Source organism: Sebastes umbrosus, chromosome 21 (assembly GCF_015220745.1).
Source record: "Sebastes umbrosus isolate fSebUmb1 chromosome 21, fSebUmb1.pri, whole genome shotgun sequence".
Lineage (NCBI taxonomy): Eukaryota > Metazoa > Chordata > Actinopteri > Perciformes > Sebastidae > Sebastes > Sebastes umbrosus.
Genome location: NC_051289.1, coordinates 11,242,109 through 11,265,853, shown reverse-complemented (window position 1 = coordinate 11,265,853; position 23,745 = coordinate 11,242,109). Strand labels below are relative to the sequence as shown.

General features: G+C 42.2%; 1 protein-coding gene across 12 annotated transcripts in view; it reads left to right on the top strand.

Annotated features, from left to right (window-relative positions):
- atp8a2 (ATPase phospholipid transporting 8A2) overlaps positions 1-23,745 on the top strand; it is a 54,779-nt gene that overhangs the window by 29,166 nt on the left and 1,868 nt on the right. For all 12 annotated transcript variants that reach the window (XM_037757052.1, XM_037757058.1, XM_037757055.1 and 9 more), the window contains 12 exons: positions 3,386-3,558; positions 8,586-8,769; positions 9,861-9,971; positions 11,759-11,833; positions 12,259-12,381; positions 12,876-12,954; positions 13,067-13,128; positions 13,619-13,675; positions 16,290-16,397; positions 18,221-18,309; positions 18,509-18,613; positions 22,727-22,818. In XM_037757052.1, coding sequence (XP_037612980.1) covers positions 3,386-3,558; positions 8,586-8,769; positions 9,861-9,971; positions 11,759-11,833; positions 12,259-12,381; positions 12,876-12,954; positions 13,067-13,128; positions 13,619-13,675; positions 16,290-16,397; positions 18,221-18,309; positions 18,509-18,613; positions 22,727-22,818 — 1,258 coding nt within the window. The remainder of the gene's footprint in view (positions 1-3,385; positions 3,559-8,585; positions 8,770-9,860; positions 9,972-11,758; positions 11,834-12,258; positions 12,382-12,875; positions 12,955-13,066; positions 13,129-13,618; positions 13,676-16,289; positions 16,398-18,220; positions 18,310-18,508; positions 18,614-22,726; positions 22,819-23,745) is intronic.

Genomic DNA, 23,745 nt, shown 5'->3' with positions numbered 1-23,745 from the left:
GCGGGTAATTTAGCGTGAGAAAGAGGAAAGTTACATCGTAATGGATTTCTCTTTGGTCTCATGTTTGTTCTCTTTGAGAAAGTGTTAACAGATCATAGCGGACCTTTTTGTGAGCTGTTTCTTTTCATGTTAAGACGCCGTTCTTTCTCAGGAGGATACAGTTAGGTCTGGACTTGCTGCGCTTTAGTAAATGGTTGCCTGTTAGCTTTAAGATCTAACTAGTGTTTGAACCATGGATGTATAAAGAGAAGTGGCTACAGCGTCGAAGGTGGGCTTTCGTTCATTCCTATGAAAGTTGCCCAGTGGCGCCTAAAGCCAAAATGGCTCGACTGCCGAGGGACAAAGAACCCGGATCATCCAGCGATCTTCCGCATACATTGGGCCCATAGAGCAGGCGCACTAGTGTTTCCTTTAACTCCGCCTCCCAACCCTCGGTCCAGCCGCGGTCTCCGGCTCATTCACATGAACGCCGGAAGGGAAATAACTCTGAATTCGGCTATTACTGCATTTTACAACTTTTAGGACCTCATGATTTAAATAAGGGCTATTCAAGTGTTCATACTGGTTAGTTGATTTACCTAAAAAAAAATTATCTGCTGAGCTACAGATGTCTCTTTCCCAAAGTAAGTCTATGGGAAAAAGTATTTTTGGGCCCAATGGCATCACGTGACGGACACGGAAAATGTAGTACCGCCATTTGGCCATAAAGAAAATTCGCTTCACAGCCCGGCGCTGCTCCTCTGGGCTTGGTTTGTACCTTAGTTACCTTTTTAATCCTCTATAGCTCCCTGCAGATTTAGCCTGGTTATTATCCCGGGTTATCTTAGCCGCCGCTAAAGCTTTGACTGGACCTGCTGTGACAAGTTGCTGTGCTGTATTAGCAACTCACTGCTAGGCTGGTGAACTGTTTGCATTCACTTGAGGATTAACCCATGTGTGTGATCCTCTCTCTTAGTGCCTTTTATGATGACATGGCTTCCAACTATTGTGAATTTCATTTGAAGCTGTCCCCCTCACACACTCGCTCATATCATGTTGGAAAGCGCTCCCATCAATCAAGCCCCCATGCAGAAAGTTGTGCAAGACTTGAAGCATCAACACCCACCGCTCCAAATATGTGTCATGTTCAGTGTTTTTATACAATCATTTTTCACTTGCGCGCTGTTTACTTTGTATTATGCTGCTGAGGCTTTTTTTGTGTCCATTCCTCTGTGATGAGGTGAGGACAAGCAGGGAAAAAGAGGTTTTGTCAGATTCTCTCACACATGCACGACATGTACACACACACACACAACCCCTATGCACTTACATGCAAACAGACACATGTTTTACTCCTCTATAAAAACACATGCACATCACACACACACACATAGACACTTTGAGTTTCAGGACTCTGACAACCTGTAATCTCCTTTAATCCTTTCATTATGTTTTTGTTTTCCTTTCCCCTGTTTGGGGGAAAAAGGTGAATGCAAACAGGAATTCCGGCGTACAAAGAAAAACACACAGCCTCAGGCTGAGAAAACAAGAGCAGGGAATTTTTTTGTGAGGAGGAGGGACACTTGTGTGCATCGCTATTTGGCAAGAAGAAGAGAGGCCGCATTGTTCTTATGATTGTGTTGCATGTATATGAGTGTGTGTGTGTGTGTGCTTGCTGTGTTGTCTCTTGCACATGCTGACCGGTGGACAGAGGGGTCATCTCTCTGCGGGTCACTGCACTCTCTCAGGTCTGATGGCCGCCAACAACCCGCTGTGAGAGACCGTGTAGATTCTTAACGGCGCCAAATTTTTCAAATGTTTTGTGTCTAGAGTTGGTATCTGATTGCCATGTGTTTAGTTAGATTGCCCGTGTTTCCACAAACAGTTCCTGTTATGGGGCGTTTCATTTTGCGTCATTCCTTGTTTATTATGTGTATAAGCTGAATTCCACATGTACAAAACGGTCCCAGGATAGACAGTTAGTGGAATATTTGCTACGGTATTGGAGAACACTTGATGGATAAAACATCTGCGGAGTGATTCGAAGAGTCTTTTAACCTGAATTCACCTGATGATCTCCTTAATAAAAAGTTCTCTTAGAATCTTTAAGTCAGAGCTGGAACCGTTAATTCCTGTCAACCGTATTTTTGCACTTTTCTTACATGTTTTAATGACAATTCATAATTGAAAGCTAAAAGTTGTTCCTTTTTTATTTCTTATTGGATAGTCAACAGAACTTCTGTTTCACATTTAAAAGGCACAGGTGGACCACACAAGGCAAATATGATACATATTAAACCATTTTAATGCTCCGTAACATCCCATGGAAATCATAATTTCAGTCAATGGAAATGAAGAATTCAGGTGTGTGTGTGTGTGTGTGTGTGTGTGTGTGTGTGGGCCTGACTGGTAGCTTGTAGCGTGCCTTCTCCTCCACATGGAATTCATTACAACTCCGTGGGATGTTTATTTTCTCTATTAATCCCTGTTCCTCTATTATCAAGAGCTCCATCAAAACTGCCCCCAAACTACTGCCCTGCAGGAAAGCTGGCATTTATACACTTCCACTTTGCTTTTAGACATGAATGATGCATTTTACCCCCGCCACGCCATTAGACCGGCTCATTTATCTTTTTTCCCCTTTTTCCTCTAGTTGTGTGTCTGTTGCATATTTCCTCCCACTGTGGCGTGTTGTTGCTTTGTGAAGTAAAGATTGCAGAGTTGATGTCATGGTTCAACTTGCCCCCAGGACCTTGTAGCATCAGCGTGTTGTGGTGATGTCTATAACAACTGTGAACTTCATGTTGGCATTCTTAATTGTTTAGTGTACACACAAGCAAATTCTTTCCCCAGATGAAAGCAGCCTGTGCAACCAGAGCATGTGTCTTCCATTTACTGCCAGTGTTTTTGACCTTTCAACAGATTGTCTGTGTGTTTTGATGTGTGTGATTTGTATTTTCACCACTTTATGAGGCCACAACATCGCCACAAAAACATAAAACCTGCAAAATGAAAGGGCCGCTGTCAGATCGCACCAAAAAAATAGTTCCTTTCAGGGTGAGATTTAGAGTTATGATTGGTTTGGGTGCTGGTTAGGGTGCAGATTAGGATACTAGATTGTTGGTAATTAGTGGTGAGGTTCAGGGTTGGAAGTTAAGGTTTCACTAAACCAACAGTATTTCCGGATACATCCTATGAGCACTGATTTGTTTGTGTGTACGTTGCTCATTTGAACCAACTGTAGAAGAGATGTTTGAGATAAACATCAGTAAAAGTATGTTGATGATGCGTGAAACTGTCTAACTGGTCTCTGAAGCTTAGTTTTGGGGGAATATCTTGTCAATCTTCCTTTTAAAGATTTAAGAAATACCCAAACCCTACTCTCTGTGTCTTTGTCTCCTTGCAGGCTACTCGTGCCACTCTGACAGCTCACTGTTCGTCCCTGGGAGACTCTCTGGGGAAGGAGAATGAGCTGGCGCTGATCATTGATGGTCAGACGCTGAAATATGCACTGTCCTTCGAGCTCCGCCAGGCCTTCCTTGACTTGGCGTTGTCCTGCAAGGCCGTCATCTGCTGCCGGTAGGGAAGATACATTCATCACACACATACACACAGACACAATCACATGCACATACATAAGCAAACTTTGCTTTATTCCAAAATATCTGCATAGGTCTGGGAAGCCTGGAAATGTTTGGACAAAAATATTGAAACTTCAGTGCTTTACCTTGTCTGTGCTTAAATCTTCTTTGAAAATGGTTGCAAGATCTGAATCAAAATTAGTCATCAGTTCAGTTGATGAAGTAATTAACAATGAAAAAAAGGAACAATTTGTCTCGGTTGTCTATAATGGAATTTATGTACCACATTTTTGTAAATAAAAGGAGCATGAAATTTAAAAGTCCTACAAAAACACACAAACCGCATTAAAAATGACAGTATGGACAAAGTTTACATCTTGTGACCAAAAAACTGAAACAAGGAAGTCTGCAAGAAGTCTAGACAAAGTCTGGAATTTTAATCTGTCAATAGGTCAAGTACCCTTTATTAGAAAATAATTAAGAGATACACAGGGTCATTGTACTGTTCTGGGAAAACCTCTATGCACAAAGAAAAAGAAGAGGTTGTCCGCATGCTCTCCAAAGTATCTTTTATTGCAACGTTTCAAATTACAATGTCTTTGTTAGGGAAACCCTTATTTGTTAGCTGTTTTTTGTCGCGCTCCTGTACCCAACTGGGGTTTGATATCTAACTTTCTTTGCTTAAAACACTTAAAAAAGACGACACTGTTCTCTACCGGGGTGTCTTTTATTCTACTGACATGACAATGTTTTGATCACAAAATAGTCTTCCTCAGGTAAAGATGAGGGTGTGAGCTGTAATGACAAAAGTAAGCCAATCAGCAACTGGAAGCACCTATAAAGAAAAAATGCACACAAACGCTTCAGAAAAGGATCCATTGAATCCCAGCATATACAGATTAATTCGCACTCTGCTGTGTGCATGATAAAGAGAGAGAGTATCAGCGTGCGTGTGCATGTGCAGGCCTGTATACCTGCGTGCGGGTTTGTAAAGGTTGTCGGTTGCACACGGTCAGCAAATGATGATAAAAGCCGGTCCCGCTGCACAGCAGGAGTAATGTAATACTCTACGCTGCATGGAAATGTCAAAGCCGTGACTCACTGGTGGCACCCCAGGAATGGGCACCAACACACGCACACACACACACACACACACACACAGACACACACACAGACACAGACATTGCCGTTATACATTTCTATTCATACAAAGTGCACTCTGTTCATACGATGTTTACTGCTCTTTCCCTTTTTTGGTCATGTTCCACTGGGCACCAGCTGTGATGTTTAACAAAAGAGTTTCCACTCGTCTTTTGTGTGTGTGTGCATGTGTGTGCAGCCAGGAGGGAAGTAATTGACTCTCCCTTGCATATCCAGGCCATATCCGGACTCAGGTCTCACAGGCCTTGCAAACAGCCTGCAGCTTCCTTTTCCTCGATCCTTCACTCCATCCTGCTCTCTATGTGCACATCACTCCCTCCCTCCACTCCATATATCTCTGGCTACTCTGCTTAGGGCTGGGTATCGAACATCAAATGTCTGATTCATAGTTAGTTCTTGTTATAAATCAAAATGTTGCCAGTTTTAGACGTGTGCAAAAGAGCCAAACTTCAGGTACTTAAGTGTAGAGGAGCGTAGTGGTATGTGAGGTTTGCTCTTTTGCATGTTTATAGGATTTTCAAAGTTTTTAACCCTTTTTTCTTCAGGAGCACTAGCATTACTTTGTTGAATGCATCCCAAGATTTACCCATTGAGCAAAACGTCTTTTGGGATTTTAGATTGCGTTTAAAGGCCCAGACACACCAACCCGACATCAAAGAACTAGCAGCAATGAAGGCCGACTGTTGCGTCGCCTCACTCCGCCTTTGTCTTGGTTGACAAGTTGCATTTGAACACACCGTAAAGACTACAGCTGATGGCCAGTTAGCAAGAACAGTACGATCTGCGCCTGCGTAAGATTCAACAAGCTGAATCGGCCAGAAAAACCTCAGACACGGGCAGACTGGAGCCGACTATATGGGACACACCGCAAAAACTAGGCCGACAGACGCTGGCCAACGACCCCAAACTGGCTTGGTGTGTCAGGGCCTTTATATGAGCAGTTAGTTCTTGTACAGCTGCTTGTGTTTAGACAATATTTAACATTTGAAAAATTTGGCTCCATAAAGGGATTTGTAGAAAAAAAAGTTCATATTTATCAAAGTATGAAATTATGAAAAAACATTGACTCTGGTAGACATTTTTATTTTGCACTGTAGGTCAGTGGTTCCCAAACATTTTGTTGCTCAGACTCTTTAATTTGTTTGATTAGAGGCCTGATGAGATAAAATGATCCACAGCTCGAGAAATTTGAAAAACAAATATTAGAGAAAAGTTTCAAGATTCCGTGGGAGGTCCCGACCTGCATGTTGGGAACCACCGCTGTAGGTGCTTCATGTTGTGATTGTGGCACATTACATGTTAATAAGGTGCCTGAACGTAATGAGCTGTAGCTTTGACTTTTAAGACCCTCAAGTATCTCACCTACTGTATATGTGTGATGTTTCACAGTTTGGGAATGTGTGCGTGCGTGCGTGCGTGCGTACTCGTACGCATGGCTTCCTGACTTCACTGCGCGTTTGTTTACAGGAGGGCTTAGCGGCTGCTTATTTTCTGCTCAGTTCCACTGCGAAGAGCACTGGGAGCCTTTCATCTCTCCCAACGCCACTTTACACAATCCCAGACACTGTTAGCAGTGTTTAGAGGAAAGGTAGAGAGAGAGAGATAAAGAGAGATTTGTGGTCAGAGGCCAAGAGACGCACAGGCAGACGCACTCACACACACTTCAGACGGAAGAATTGGAGAAAACAAAGAGCAGAGGTTGATCCCATCCTTCTGCGACGTCTACAGAGGCCAAGACGCTCTGAGGTTTTCCCCTGTGGTGTGTGTGTGTGTTTGTGCTTGTGTGTAAATGTGTGTTTTTGCACACGCCTATGTATGAATGCCAAGCAGACCACCCAGCTCTGTGATTTCAGTCTGACCGGGACATGATCCTTCCTACATATTCATAGAAGATAGACCGTCTTTATGACCTGTGGGCTCCAGCCGGATGTGTGTGTGTATGTGTGTGTGTGAAGAGTCATACATCTGCTCATGATCTCATTTTGTCGTCTTTATCAAAGCATCATGCTGCATTCTGTTTGCATGTGATGGGTCATGCAGCTGCACATAATTTGATTTTGTAGTATCATTATCTGAGCAGTGACGAACCCGGTGGGGAATTGAAGACGCCTGAGTTAGAGCCGTACTTAACACACACAGAGTCAATGGGAAAGTGACTCCTCCTCTTTCTAGGAACAGTTTGAAGTATTGTCCACACAATGGCCCAGTGTTGATACTCAAATTACTATCACCTAATACATCACTGAGGCTCAGGTAATTACTATAATCAGGGAAATGTAATGTAAATATTTAATGTCTGGATTTGAGTTAATCTCTAGAAGTGCAGCCAATAGGCAATTGGCCTACTGTACCTCCAAATGTGCATTTATGCCAAATAAATGTCACATTTTAAGGTACTGTAATATGTTTGTATCTGCACATAAGCCACTACAGTTGCAAGTCCCGTACTGTGGGAAATAAAACGTGTCTTGTTATACAAGTTTAATCCCAGTCCCAGTATCAGTTTTCTCCCACGTCTCCTCCTTTTGTAGATGTAATTGTTTTCACAGTACAGGTTGCAGGTAGTAAGAACTCACTTAAGTTATAGACATGTGAATGACAGGCAGTAGGAACGCCTCCTCATACAAAGCATTGATGTTTTGAAATCAGAGATGAGGGCAAATTCCCTGTTATATCTCTCTAAAAAAAGATTCAAAGCTGAACTTTCAACTATACAAATAGTAAGGATAGTACACATATGCATGTGAGAACAGGATCATATAAATGTCTTAGTAGCTTGACAAAAAAGAAACGCCTCTTCTCCTGTCACTGCTTCAAAAATTGAACGGTGTGATTCGCGCAAGAAATGCCATTCACTGTTTCTAGGCAACAACAGTTGCAGCTGTTATCTCATTGGCTGCACTTTGAAAGGTCAGCGGTATCAGAGGTCAAAGTTGAAATAATTTGAACTTTGGTGGCAATTTTGAGCGGTGCGCCACGCCAAGGTTAGTGCTTCCGGCACCGCTCTCTCCAAAGGAAAACAACGGCACAGCCAGCGCAGAGCGATTTTTACCGCCGATCATGTGTGTGGGCGGCTTTAGTTCTTAAAGTGCTCGGAAAAAAATGTGAATTACATCATTTTCATGACAACTGGGTAAACTCCCTTTGCTAAGAAAGACCACGTGATACAATCAGCTCCAATCCTCACAATTTTTTCCATGGCAGGTGGTGGAAGAAATTAGGGATTGGTGGGAAAAAACACTTCCAAAAGCTTTTTTAGTAAAGCCAAGCAGAAAACCAATACAACAGAGGGCATCGGTTGGTGGTACATGGTACCATAAAATATAAAAGGATATTCACAGTACTTAAGTAAATGCACCGTAACACTTCACTGTCGTCTCTCAGTGGCCCCCCGAGGGAAACGTCTGTAATCGAGCCTCCCTGGGTCCTTCATTGTCACTGAAGAGACAGAACCGGTTATGGACAGGAGGATCAGTGATACAGGTCAAGAGGGTGGAGTACTGCTGGAAGCTCCCTGTATGTAGACATGCATAAACCCACACCGCTGTAAGCACACACACATATATATATACATCAAACAGGGGCTACCAAGAGTCTTATTAGCAGAACAGTGAATCATTGTTTCCTAATTCGTGATGAAGAGCAGCTAACAGAGCCCTGGCCTGCAGTGTGTGTGTGTGTGTGTGTGTGTGTGTTTCTGCCAGCCTCATCCATCTTTCTTTTTCCCTTTCATCTATTCCCCACTCTTTATTTTTTCAGGCTTTATTCGTCTTTCCTAATTGCTGGCATCGTTGTTTTCTAAATGTACTTCTTGTTTTCTTTCTTTCTCACAGTATTCTTCTTTTCTTCTTATTGTTTCCGCAGAGTTTCTCCGCTGCAGAAGTCTGAGATTGTGGATATGGTGAAGAAACACGTGAAGGCCATCACGCTGGCGATAGGCGACGGCGCCAACGACGTGGGCATGATTCAGACGGCTCACGTCGGAGTGGGGATCAGTGGCAACGAGGGAATGCAGGCCACCAACTCTTCTGACTACTCCATAGCGCAGGTGGGATGCAGACATAACATGGAGACAGTCATTCATGCTCGGTCAGGGTCATACAGATATGTTACAGGCTTTATATGAACGTAGATAATGGGTTCACGCTTGGTTGTCCACCCTGCTCGAGTGTCTTAAGGCAAGACACTGAATCCTTACCCCTGCTCACTCTTCAGCTCATCCTGACCTTTGACCTCTCTGGAGGGGCGACAACCGAAAGGAGAATTTACTTACGGGGTCACTCAAGTAGATCATGTTATCAAGACAAACGAACGGCTCATAGCAAGTGTTAACATTCTTACAGTAAAATAAAGAAGTCCAGAAGAAAATCAAAACATCTGTAGCGGTGTCGGAAAGTTTCTTTTCAGGGGCAGTTTTATACAAACTATTAAATAAATGGTCATTTTTCAGTGCTAAAATGTATTTAATGTTAAATTTTAAATTACTCGAGGCATTATTATCCTTTATTCCCAAAGTTTTTGAAACAAATATATTGTCAAACAGGACAGCTCATATCTCCCATTAGTGCTGAGAAGATTCGTTGATTATTTGATTTGTTGATTGACAGGAAATAAATTGACAATTTTGATAGTTGTTTTATCATTTATAAGTAATTTATTAATGAAGGATGTCAAACATTCTCTTGTGAGTTAAATATCTTAGGATTTTGCACTATTGGTCAGACAAAACAAGCTGCAGGAAATTGTGATTTTTTCACTATTTTCTAACTAAACAAATAATTGATTAATTGTAAAATATACCGTAATTCCCATTATCCGAAGTGACCCATAATGACAACTCAATGAAAACGTGAAGGGGATAAAATGAACCGGGGGGGTTCTCCTAATTACTGAGGAGTCTTATCTTTTCTGTTTCTATCTCACACAAACGCATTCTCTCACTTTCACTGTTTGAGTTGTTTATCTTTTAGCCTTTGGGCATCTTGCACAACTTATCTGTATCAGTGGACCTCCTCTTTGCCTCCCAGTCACATTCTTAATATTCTCTCTGTTCCCTTTCTATGTCAAATTTTCTTTTTAACTCTTTGTTTTTTCTTCTAATTATAGTAACAAGTCTCTCTCTCTCTCCTCTCTTGGTAGTTCTCCTACCTAGAGAAGCTGCTATTGGTCCATGGGGCGTGGAGCTACAACCGTGTCACCAAGTGCATCCTCTACTGTTTCTATAAGAATGTGGTCCTGTACATTATAGAGGTAGGAGCCTCACCACCACACCCTGTCTGTTTTACACACACACACACACACACAGTAACGTTAACAGAGACGTTCTGCAGCTGTTTGTCGACACGGCTGACAGTGATGGACGAGGTGCCCTTCTGGTGTCTGCTTTCTGTCTCTTTTTGCACACATACACACACATGCACAGAAAAAAAACGTGTGTTAAGATCAGCAGTGACGAGACCTTGGGTCCAAGGGTCGACGGCTTTGTGTGTGTGTGATTGAGATGAAGGGGCACACCGCAGCCCTGGCCTGCCTGTTATGAGGGGTATTTGTCAGCTGTGCTCCACCCCACTGTCCCACATTAAGGATGCCAGCAGGTGCAAGTCCTCATGGGAGCCTACTGTCCCGCTCACACCACCACTCTGTGCCCATGTATGTGTGTGTATCTGTGTATGTGTCTTTCCATGATTATCTCACATGATTGGCTCCCTGCAGGGCGCTCTAGGCCAAAGGTTAGAGACTGTCTCCGTCCACTTAGTGGAGACAGAATAAGGGGGATGGTTGAGTGTGTGTTTTTGCGTATCTGACCTCACCTCTAGGCTGTATGCTCCACTGTACGCCCCAGGAATGCCACAACTCCCACTAGCGGCCCCAAACATTTTCTCTATCTACCCTCAGATCAGCCTGCGTCTGCTCTGTGAGTGTGTGTTTGTGTGCGCGCGCGTGTGTGTGTGTGTGTGTTAAGGCGTTAATGAAGGTTTCCCCTGGGTCAGAGAGTCATATATAGACACTGTTTTCAGTAAATTTACTTCTATAAAATCAGAAAGTGGTTTCAGAGCCAGCTACAACCTGCATGAGGAATACATTATAAAACTTCTTGCCAGAAGACTTAATGGGGCTACAGGAAGTGCAACTACTATACTAGCATATGTCACATTTAAAAATCAATGCAACATTCCAGATGAATCATTATGCTTTGGAGTAATTATTGTAAACAACCACCATCTATTTTGCCTCTCACTTCATCAGTATTGTTGTGCTCATGTGTTTCTAAAAAATGATGACCACAATCCCCATGAACCCCCACTGCTCTCTGTCATTATTGGTTTATTTTCTTCAAGGTGTTAACTGAAGGGTAAAACAATTTGAAAACAATTTCTCTATTAGCCTTTTTATTTCGTTTTATTCCTTTTTTCATGTTTCCCTTGTTTAACCAGGTACAAGCATTAAAACACAATAAATACAAACAGCATAAACAGCTTAAGACAACCATTACACACTACAAAATAGTGCAGTTATTCAGTTATGAGTTTCCAAAACTTTCTAAAATGATGAAACACTACATTTAAAAACAGACACATTTACTATTTTCTAGATCCTTGACTTGAATTTACCAACAAAAATTCACCCGTGAGGAAATTTAAAAAACAAAAGAAGAAAAAAGAACATTTGCTCTCTTCCTATTTTGTACAATATAGTGATTTTAAAATAAGTTCTGCTCCAGTTAAACTGTGATAGACCTTCATCCACATGCCTGAATCTTTCCTGATGAAGGTCTATCAACTGAAACATCATGACTAAAACGAAAGTGAGTAAAAGTGACAGACACTGTGCAGGATTTAAGGTTTCCTCTGGCACTATAAAGTACAAAATGTTCCACTGGAGTTATTTTATCGTGTCTTGTTCATATAAGTTTGTAAACAGAGGCACACATTTGGCCATCTCTCTCTGCTGTTTCCACTATCAGTACCTCCCTAAGGCTGATTTACCCTCCGCTATTGTTCCTCTCATCCCCTCTCATCCCTCTCTTTGTGCTGCAGCTCTGGTTCGCCTTTGTGAACGGGTTCTCTGGCCAGATCCTTTTTGAGCGCTGGTGTATAGGCCTCTACAACGTGGTGAGTAACCGCACTCACTCTCTCTCAAACTTTCTCACTCTTTCTCTCCCTCAGTCTCACCCCCTCCCTGTTTTACTAAGTTCACGTTAAGTGCCGACTCTCGCTCTTTACCTATCTCTCAATCAATCTCACTCTACATTGTCTTCTTATCTCTGCTCTTTCTGAATGCCAGAAGCGTTTGTATGCATGTGTGTGTGAGAGTTTTTTTCTATGTGTTTTGGTGACCGCTGTGTGTACTTACAGTATATGTCTGACTGCCGCTGCCTTCAGGCTCCCCACTTTTAAAACATTGTGGAATTCCTTCTAATGCCGCTGCTGATGTGAACGCTGATTGTCCAGCTAGTTGAAGTGTATGTGTATATGTAAACACGCTGCCCTGTCATTATGTATTTAATGGCTGTATGTGTATCTTGTGTGTGACGCAGATCTTTACTGCACTGCCTCCGTTCACTCTGGGGATATTCGATCGGCCGTGCAGCCAGCAGAACATGCTGCGTTTCCCACAGCTCTACCGAATCACCCAGAATGCCGAGGGCTTCAACACCAAGGTACATGCACACACACATTTACAGTCTGCATGCACCTACACACACAAACACACACACACACACCATGTGCTGCATAAGCTAAGCGCTCTGCATTCGACTTGTCGTGCCTTGTGGCTCGTCTGTGGGATTGACGAGTGATGCCTGCTGTTTGTCTGGGACGCCAGCGAGTAAACAAGAGTGGCAAGGAGACTGGGATGTTTCCACGGCAACCTCTAATGAGATTCATAGGGCCAGAATAAGGAAGTCTTTCATTTTAGAGGGTACACTAGCAACCCAACCTACTGTATGTGTGGGAGTGTGTGTCAGTGTGTGTGTGTGTACAGTACAGGAGGGCACTTTTGATGGCAAGAACACAGTGGAAGTTGTGTGTTACTGTGAGGAATTGCTGTTTTTATGTGTGTGGGGGCATATATGTGCTTTGGCATTAGTCTTCACTGACTTGTTTCCCCCTCTTTCTCTCTTTCTTTCTTTCTGTCTCTCTTTCTGTCTTTCAGGTGTTTTGGGGTACCTGTATCAATGCACTGATTCATTCAATTATTCTCTTTTGGTTTCCACTAAAAATGTTAGAGCATGGTAAGTGACATGCCCGAATAACTCACCTACATTCTCATAATTCTACCTGGTAACACGTTGTCATGAGGCATCTTTGTGTGTGTGTGTGTGTGTGTGTGTGTTTTCCCCACAGACTCTCCGTTCAGTGACGGTCAGGGAAATGACTACCTGTTTGTTGGAAATATGGTCTACACAGTAAGCATCTTACTTGTATTTTCTATGTGTTTATGCGTCTTTTTGAGTATATTCCGTTTTTAATTTCTGTGTCTTTTGGCATGCAGATTTGGGCTTTTTTTTTTGCACATGCTCAGTATTTGTGTACACACCAGCACTGTGCTGCTTCCTCAGAGCCGTTACGAGTCTCCAGTCAATCTAGTTTCGTCTAGCCAGCCTGTCTCCCCTCCACACTCGTCCATCTCTTCTCTCTACTCACTTCTCCTCCATCTCACACTCTCGCTATCATTTTACTCCCTACAGTCCCATGTGAATGTCAGTGTTTATATGTTGTGTTATGTGTGTGTGTAGACTACACAGGGCTGTGAGGGAGCATTTTAACACACATTGCTGAGTTTACTATATAACATTAATGTTTATTATCTCCACAGTCGCCAGTGATCTAATCCTGTTTCTGCTTTTTTTTATTTGCCCTCCCTCTCCCCTTGTGTGTGTGTGTGTGTGTGTGTAGTATGTGGTAGTTACAGTATGTCTGAAAGCTGGAATGGAGACCACCGCTTGGACCAGGGTAAGAACATTAACGCTCTAAAACTCCACACCACATGTGCTGTATTTTACTCAACCGTTAATAAATAAAAAGGAGGGGAGGCCCACTCTGTGAGGATTTCATATAACCCGGTCTAAATGCTCCATATTCAGGAAAGACATGGGAAAAGATGTGGTGTACCTTCATCTTGTGGTGGAGGTTTGCGGTTTCTTAAACAGCAGTTGCTTACGCCACCCGACCAGCTCACTTGTGGCTGCATTTCCTTTCCATTGCTCCTGTTCAATATTTCAAACTTATCCACTTAAAAAAAAAAAACTCTTAAAAATGTCCAAATGTTAATAAATTAAGACTTCCGAACCATTCAAGGCAATCAAAGGCATTTACTGGGAAGCAGCTGCAAAAACTGTTTTAATATGCTTTAACAGATGAAACTTGCAAAGGAGAAAAACAGAGCAGAAAACAGCGAGATTACCATCTGTTAGAAGAAGAGTAAATACAGAAACATAAGAGCGAAACAGATTGAATTTTACATAGTTAACATGCAGCCCAGATGTCCTCGTTCCTTTCAAAGACTTCTCTATTCAAGTCATGAGAAATACATTTTTACACTCATCTATCATATATGTTTACTGTCAAAAGTTCAAACTGTATAGACTTTTCATATAACTTTCAGGGCATACTGCCGGCCCTACTTTCTATGGACACGCTTCTCACTTATAAACATCAAGGATGCTGGCACCAAAATGTCACGGTAGCTTATGTATTGACATCCATGCAACTTGCTGGAAACCAGTAGAATTACTTTTTAAAGGTAAATATCATCCTCATGTTTCCACAATGTAGTTACTACACGCCACACACTGCCATCTCTAGCTAGATAACTTTAAGCATGCAATCCATGGATGTATTAAGAGAACTGGATACAGCATTAGAGGCGGGCTCCCGTTCATTCCTCCTTCATGAGACTTGCTCACTGGCGCATGGAGCCAAAATGGCTCGACTGCCGAGTGACAAAGTACCCGGATCGTCCGGCGGTCTTCCGCATCTATTGGGCCCATAGAGTAGGCGCAGTAGCATTTCCTTTAACTCCACCTCCTAGCCATATGTCCAGCCACAGTCTGGGTCTCGTTCACATGAACGGAGGAAGGAAAATAACTCTGGATTCGGCTTTTAGTGCCTTTTACAACTTTTAGGACATAATAATTTAAATATGGGCTATTCAAGTTTTCATACTGGGAGGTTGATTTACCTCAAAACAAATTATCCGCTGAGTTACAGACGTAACTAAGATGGCTTTTGCAGTTAATGAGAAATTACCTGTGTTGTGTCCCAGACCACCAACAGGCAGTCTGGGTTAAAAGCACTGACACCGGAATCACACAAGTAATGTTAGCATGAATGAAACTCCTGCTGTTTACTATCAAAATACATTAGATACTAGATATATGCCACTATGCGTCACTTTACCATTGTCATTTCACTTTTATTTACCTTTATATACTTTACATATTGTTTTACAAACTGTTACACCTCTGTATATATATTTTTAGTATTTTTATTATTACATACTGCATTCCTGTCTACATCTCTGTATATATATTTTTAGTACCCCTCATTATTACATTCTACAATCCTGTTAACACCTCTGTATATATATTTTTAGTACTTCTCATTATTACATACTACATTCCTGTTTACACCTCTTTGTACATACAGTATATTACTTCTCCTCATTCATATACATACTACATCCAGTCCATTACATTCAGTTTTCCCATCTGAAATACTGTCTTCCACAAAATTACGAATTTACATTTACATTACTATTTTATATTTACTTATGTGTATATTTAAGCCCTATATTTTATCTGCACTATTTTATGCCAGAGATTATCATTTTGCTTTTACTTTACTTGTAAAATTTCCCCTTTTATATATACATATGTTATGAGCATAGTTGAAGGAACCTTATACCAAAGATTTTCATTGCCAATTACTGCTTTGGTGGAATTGAAGAACCTTGCACCTTGATATGCCATACGTGAACAAATAATATCAAATGACTGCAGTGTGTACAGGCAAAACTTGAACTGGTGTACATGAACTTTGCCTCGGTAAAATACAGTAAAACAGTTAACAAAATTATGTTTTAAACAATGAAATATCTGATCAAAGATTAATTAAACAAAACCAAGAATCAGAGTATTTGGTTCAAATCTTTTGGAGCAAAGTCAGCAGAGGTGGATGTAGACTAGAACAACAGTAGCTCAGGCGACATGATTTGGCTCCTTTCTACTGTTGGAGAGAGGGAGAGAGAGAGAGAGATTGGCAGGATGGACAGAAGGGCGCTGACACTTTTGTCCGTTCAGCTGTCCACACAACAGCCTGGCAGTAATGAAGCAGGGTCCCACTGGAATTCACACAGTGTCCCGTTTCAGCGGATCACAGAGAGTAGGACGAAGATATGGGAAGGAGTGAGGGAAAGGTTGTGTATATTCGGATGAGCTGTATGTAAACTATTTGACCTCATGCTGTCTTTCTTATCCGTCTCTTAATCCCCATCCTCTGCTGCGCGCCATCCCATTGGCTCCTCTTTTTATTTGCCTTCCTCCGTCTTCTGTCTCTCTCTCTCTAGTTTTCCCACCTAGCGGTTTGGGGAAGCATGTTACTCTGGATGGTCTTCTTCGGTGTCTACTCTGCCATCTGGCCCACCATCCCCATCGCCCCCGACATGCAGGGCCAGGCAAGTCCCTCTCCATAAACACGTGTCACTCATTTCAGTAACAGGGGGTTAAAATAGCCCTTCCCTCTACATCTCTTTCCTGCAACCTCCATCACCTGCCCCTCCCTTGTTCTTGGTTGCCAATACATGGCGCCTACGAGACTCACCTCTTGGGTGTTCTGCATCGGCACTGCTGGAGCCCCCGGGGAGATTTATGCCTCGCCAGCCCCTCTCACCAGGCTTCCTGCACCTGCTGCGTGTCACCCGAGCTCCGTTTTTTTACTGCCCTCTGTAGAGGTGTTGACTCAAGAGGGTGGGCTGCTGCTGCTGGTGGTGATGCGGATCCAGTGGGGGTGAGGAGAGCGTACGCGGGGACCCCTTGATTGAGAGACTCATTTTAGAGTTCGGGGATCAGGCGGGGGTGAGGTGAGGTGCCCCACTGAGTGGGTAGAGAGTCTCGGGAGGGGAAGGGAAGGGAATAGGGCCGTCTAAACTCCCCTCAGCCCATTAATTCAATTTGTGTCAGAAATCAGGAATGCGGTTGAATATCTGTGCAGCTGCTCAGTCTAACTGGGGAATGGTCAGAGACACTCAGCCACCGCCCCCCCAACCCTCCATCATCCCCCCTAACTACCCTATTACCTCTCTTATTTCCCCTGCTCCCGCTATCTATATTTCCATCTGTCCATGGGGGACAGGGGATGGAAAAGAGCTGTATATTTTTCTGCTCAGAATAACTGCGGGAGTGCATGTGAGAGTTAATGTGCTATGTGTGTCCAGCTATGTGTGATTTGTGTTGATTGTAAAGCGGTCGAGACCAACAGTCTGTTTCTATGGATATAACAAAGCAGAGAAAATCATTTAGCGTTCCCTCCATCCTCTGAGTGTATGAAGACCATGTGATCTAATGTGTGTCCAGTGCTGTAAAAATGTGTGTAGGTGTTTGTCACACACAGAAAAGACATATAGAGTATGTGCGAGTCCAGTCGGATCAACTACGACTTGGTTGTGTTTCCAGCTGCTGCAGAGGGTATTTCCTAATGGTCGTCCGATTCATTTTCCCCCGTTTCCTCTCCCTCTGGGAACCAAATTATCTCTACATCTCTGGATCCAAACACAGGACACAGGAAACACACGATATGGACAATAAAGTAGTAGAAGTTAAGGGATGTTATGGCGCATAAAGTGTTTGTGACTGTTGACTGAATCACCTAGAGACAAAGACTTGGAGCTTGTGAAACACCACAGAGCTCTTACAGATAATTTGAGGAGGAGATATTGGGTAATAAAGGGGAAAATTGAGGGATTTGCAGAAACAGGCGAGGACAGGCAGCAGAAGATACAAAGACTAATAATGAAAGAAAGTTGTGAAAGAGTAAGATTGGAGGGAGCCACAGGAGAAAGAGATGTGTAGGAGTAAGAGGCACAGAGACAGACAGACGGACAAATTGAGACAGTGGTTAGATGCATGATTAATCCCTGGAGACGGACTGAGGATGAGGGTCAAAGGTCTATGAGGCTATTTGCAGCTGGACTGCAGAGACAAGTAGGGGGGGATCTGTGGTTACTCCCCAGCATTTTTACCTTTTAGCATCATAGAAAAACTGTATTGAAGTTGTGGGAATGTGGTGTAGATACTTGGTGTGAGAAAGCTGTTAAATATGTTTGGCTAACATTGCTGGTATTCAACTGCTGTGAATGGCTTTCAATGTGCTTTGTCTCACACTCCTCTGTGCCCTTTCCACATGTGTTTCTCTGCGCTCGTTGCAGAGAAAAATGACTTAATACTCAATTTGAATTAATATACGAGCGAAATAAATGGAGCCTGTGTGTTGTCATTGCAGGCTGGCAAGGTGATGCAGTGCTGGCACTTCTGGTTGGGCCTGATCCTGGTGCCTACTGCGTGTTTACTCAAAGACTTCGCTTGGACCTCGTAAGTAGAACACATTTAATATAAATACATGGGAAATCCATACAGAGACTATTTAACTTAGCCGAGGCGTTTACATAACCCACATTGAGTCTATGTCAACACTTACGCACATTTTATATTATGAATCACATGTGTCTGCGAAGTAAAACACACTCAAACTTTCCTTCATGGGTCTGATGAGCTTATTTCTGCTTTGCAGCACACGTCGTTCTGTGAGGAAGTCTCTTCTAGAGGAGGTGCAGGAGTTGGAGGCTCGGGCCGTAGACCCAGGGGCAGCTGTACTAAGGGATGCCAGCGGCCGCAGGTATATATAATATGCTAAAAAGCATCATGGGATCTTGCATACATTCATATTGAGTTTTATTTGTCCATCAATCAGTTCATTCTGTTGATTTGTTTTACTTTTACATTTGTTTTAGGATTTTTTTATGATGATTTTATGCAAGAACAATCCATTATTATTTATATTTACACTCTATGTACATGTGCAGATTCACTGTACAACTGTTATATTCTCACAGGCCACTTTTTTGGGTACACCTGTAGATTCAATACAACAGTGCAGCCGTAATCTCTACCTTTACAAAGATAATAATGTTCAGTTTTGATTGACACTGTCAGAGAAGTATTCATTTGATTTAACCATAGGTTTGTTATTGAGGCTGTAGTTTGCAGTGGTGTTGAACTGGGCTGCATTATATTCAGAGGAGTTTTTAATGTTTTGCCCAATCCATTTACAAACTATTAGGGATGTAAATCACTAGTTTCATCACAAGGTATTATATCAATTATTTGGACAACAATACGATATTTGCCGATATCACAAAATCTGCCACGATACGATTTTGATTTGATTCAATTCAGGGGCCTGCAATCGATACGAGACAGTATATGATATGCCCATTTAACATTTAATCAGTTACATTTATATCAAAAACCACTTCAAAATAAAAGCGTATCTTAAAGATGATATGTATCAACCAACTACGAACCTCAATAATAAACATATTGTTGAATATCATCTCCTAAGGTTTGAACAAAAACTGGTCATTCTGAGCTTCGTAAAGGAAGAATATGTGGCAGAGCTGTTGTATCGGGTTGCATTAAATTGTATAGGTGTACCTATTAAAGTGGCCAGGGAGTGTATGTTTCTGTATGTGTGAAAATAAATGGCATTTCCAACTCCCCGGTGGCAGCGTCCACAGGGCCGCAGCCAAGGCTGAGGTCCCGTAGAGCCAGAGCTGTCACATGGTGCTCACAGAGGTAGTTTCTGGGTTTGCACTGTCCCGCTGTGTGAACTGTGACCTCCAATGACCTGTGTGACCTACTGCAAGCTACTTTGGAGTGACCCTCGCTTGTTTTCCATTAACTTAAGGTCACACCTCTCTCTGTTTTATCTTTCAATCACTCGTTCCCCTTTGAATCATTTTTAAATTTCATTTCTCTCCTTATGTCCATTTTTTTCATTCCTCCCATCTGTGGATTGCTTCATAGGTGGATCAATTTGAACTGCTGTACAGACCTGGTGTGTCTTCTCAATTCATCTGTAGTTGTCTCTCTGTGATTTAGTCGTGTGGTGTCACTAGAGCTGTGTTAGAAACAACTGTATTGTTTAGCTTGTGGGGACATTTGTCTAAGTTATAGATACAGTATGAATTTAGGATTGTTGAGGGTTGACTGCTAGCAGTGGTGGAAAGTAACAAAGTACATTTACTAAAGTACAATCTTAGGGTACGTTACTTGAGTATTTCCATTTTTATGCTGCTTTATACTTCAATTTCACAACATTTCAGAGGGAAACATTGTTCTTTTTTACTTCACTACATTTATTTGACAGCTTTATTAAACTTTCAGGTTCAGATTTCAGATACAAAACATACTAAACAACAACTACCCAACAGCAAGTAGTTCAAATTAGCCCCACCTCAACCAGTTACAACAGTAAAAGGCGCTGTATATGTATATGTGTCAGTAATAACAATCAAATAATACAATATATATAAGAATTTCCCATTCTGCGTAAGGAGTGCCTTTACTTTTCTAAGTTAAAAGGGATAGATGTAAGAATCAGAAATTGCTTGTTAGCAGTAACACCTGTGGCTATTAAGTCAACGTCATCAGCGTCCTGTTGCTCGCGCTTGTGCTCGCACTAAGAAGAACCGAGCGAGCATCGGTCAAAACAGTGAGGCGACACACGCGAGATTGACCGGCATCATGTTGATCAACGTTAGCAACATAAGCCTGCTAAAACCACAGTATCACTATGTATTTCACATGCTTGGCAGTAATGTTAGCTCACCTGTCCAATAGGAATTTTGCCAGGTCGGCGTCTGTTTTGATACCCAAAACCAAACGAAGATCCCTCCTTGAATCAGAGGCCCGGCCGATGTCGATCCTAGTTTTTACCCCCCCCCCCCACGCCGGTCACATTCCTGTTTTGCAAGACGGGCTTCACTAGATATAACTTTGTTTTTTGAGCTTCCATGGAGTTTGTGTATGACATCACATCCATTGTTTTTTCCTGGAAAAAACAGACCTGCATTCTTCACATTAAAAACAGTCCACAGGTTGATGGAGGAACTCAGGAAGTCGCGGAAGGTCTAATTTTTTAGGTTAGGTTACAACCTGTTCACACATTGGCAATAAAAAACCTATATACGTGTAAAAACTTACATATGGTCCCTTTTAAGTACATTTTTGAATGCAGGAATTACTTGTAAAAGAGTATCTTTGCACAGTGATATTAATACCTTTATTTTAATAGCAGTTTTTCCACCATTGTTTGCAAGTAAGGGTTGCAAAGAGTTGTATAATATTCTGGTTAATATGACTAACTGTAATAAAGAGTCAGATGTGAGTGAGTCACCAAGACAAGCTGCTTTCTCAGAACAGCTTGGTGCCATCTGAGGTATGTCTTAAACTGCTCCTCCTGACCCCTACGCAAGGCCCCGTCCTGGACTGACCTTGCTTTAAACCCAGAAAAACAGGACTGGGTCCTTTCTCCGTTTAGAATAAGAGAAGTAAAGTAGCAGTGCGCTGAGAGGCAATGGAGCAAAAGGGAAAAGAGCACATCTGTGTTTGTAGTTCCTGGGGAGGTCCTGGGGTAGGCATGGGAAGGGGGTGGAAAGGTAGAGTACAGGGGCGTCTCCGGGGAGGAGTTCAAACGAAGCACATCCTTGGGCCTTTTTGAATCAGAGGTTAGCCAGAAAGAAACATTACAGAAGGACAACTTGAGGCGCACTCATGCATGAGCCTTTCATTTATTTGTCCAGCCACCATGTAGTCTTTTATCACTGAGTCAGCGCGGTCATCTATCTAACAGACTTTCATTTTTTTTGGCCAAAAACTTATTGAGCAAACTTCAGAGCCTCTCTGTTTTTTTTTTTTTTTCTCTTTTTTTGACAAACACTCTAGTGAAGGTTCCCAACCGTCACATACAGTATTAAGAGTTTCCTAACTGCCTGATCCAAATCTAAACCTTGGGAAGGCTGGCTCTAGTCCATAGCTGCTCCGTTGATCATCACAAGTGCCAGGGAAACTCCTCTTGTGTGAATTTAATGCTCCATTGGCAGATAACATGAAGAAAAATGTAATCTTTCAAATGAAATTGGCAAAAAGTGACTTTTTGATGTGGCAATCACAGAGAGTGGTGTCCTTGCATTTTCCATCCAGCGCCTCCGCCTAATGACTTTAATGGCTGTAATGCCGGTGATGAGAGTGGAGAGAGGTATCGGACTAAATAAGTGTGTGCATGCATCTGTGTGCATGCCTGCATTTGTGTGCAATATCTGGAAAGGGCTTAGTTATTTTTGGTCACAGGAGGAGAGGAGCCGTGACGGCGTGTGGTCCACGAACAGAGGATCCAGTCTTCTTCTTGGAAAGGGGGAGAAGGAGAGAGGAGTGGGGGGGCCGAGGAATAGTTTACTGTGGATGTCCTGTTACCCTGCAGCAAGTTTATGACTTTCTGTTGGAGCTAAATTGCATGTCAGAAGCAGTCAGTATCCAATTCACTTCGTACCAACGTTCTGGTTTTAAATCCACTTAGATTTTGTTTGCTCGTTGATCTGTGTGTTTCTCTGTTGAACCGTGAAGGAGATATGTACGTTTGGCTTATATCCTTTTGCTCAAGGACAGTTGAAGGTTGAAAGACTGTCTTTAATCATCCTGCTGCCTTAAAGCTGTGGGTAGTTAAGACATTATATTTCAACATGTCTCAAAAAGAAGCTAAACCTGCCACTGCTCATAACTGAAAGCAAAAAAAATGACAAAAGCATTGAGAAATCTGTACATTCCCAGTAGCTAGTGATGGTGTTGTGCAGTGGTGCAAGTAGTGAAGAGTCTCTTTTTAATTACGGATTGTTAAGTGGTTATGTGCCGTCACTGTGGAGTAACTGATCTCTCTTTCCTTTCTCTGCAGTCTAAACGAACGGGCCCATCTGCTGACAAGAGTCTTTAGGAAAGCGCCTTCAAGCGTGGGACGCTCAAACTCGGTGCAGCAGACTGTGTCACGTGAGTGTCCTTTCCAAACACACACACTGTAACGTTATCAAAGTCCTGCTTCATTACAGGCCTTATGAGAGAGAATTGTGTTTCAGTCTCATTACATGAAATAAAGTCTTAAAAACTAGGGCTGTCAAAGTTAACGCGATAATAACGCGTTATAATTTCATAATAACGGCACTGATTTCTTTAACGCATTAGCACAACTTGTGATTTTTAGGTCATAGCGGGCTCAGTTTTAAAGCTAGTGTGAAGATACTGGCATCATATGAAACTAGAAAACCTAAAGAATCCATTGGAATCTCAATTTGTGCTAAATTTTGGCGAGGAAACTGTAATGGCCATATTCAAAGGGGTCCCTTGACCTCTGACCTCAACATATGTGAATGAAAATGGGTTCTATGGGTACCCACGAGTCTCCCCTTTACAGACATGCCCACTTTATGATAATCGCATACAGTGTGGTGCAAGTCAAAGTCAAGTCAGCACACTGACAGCTGTTGTTGCCTGTTGGGCTTGAGTTTGCCATGTTATGAATTGAGCATATTTTTATGCTAAATGCAGTACCTGTGAGGGTTTCTGGACAATATTTGTCATTGTTTTGTGTTGTTAATTGATTTCCAATAATAAATATATACATAAATTGGCATAAAGCAAGCATATTTGCCCACTCCCATGTTGATAAGAGTATTAAATACTTGACAAATCTCCCTTTAAGGTACATTTTGAGCAGATAACAAATGTGTGATTAATCACGATTAACTATGGACAATCATCCGATTAATCGCAATTAAATATTTGTATCGATTATTAGCCCTATAGCCCTATTAAAAACACATATTTTGCTTCATATTCTGCCAATATAAACTTGAGGCTGTCCGATTTTGTTTGGTGTGTTTGATTTGTTTATTTGCTTATGTATTTATTAAGGGTGTC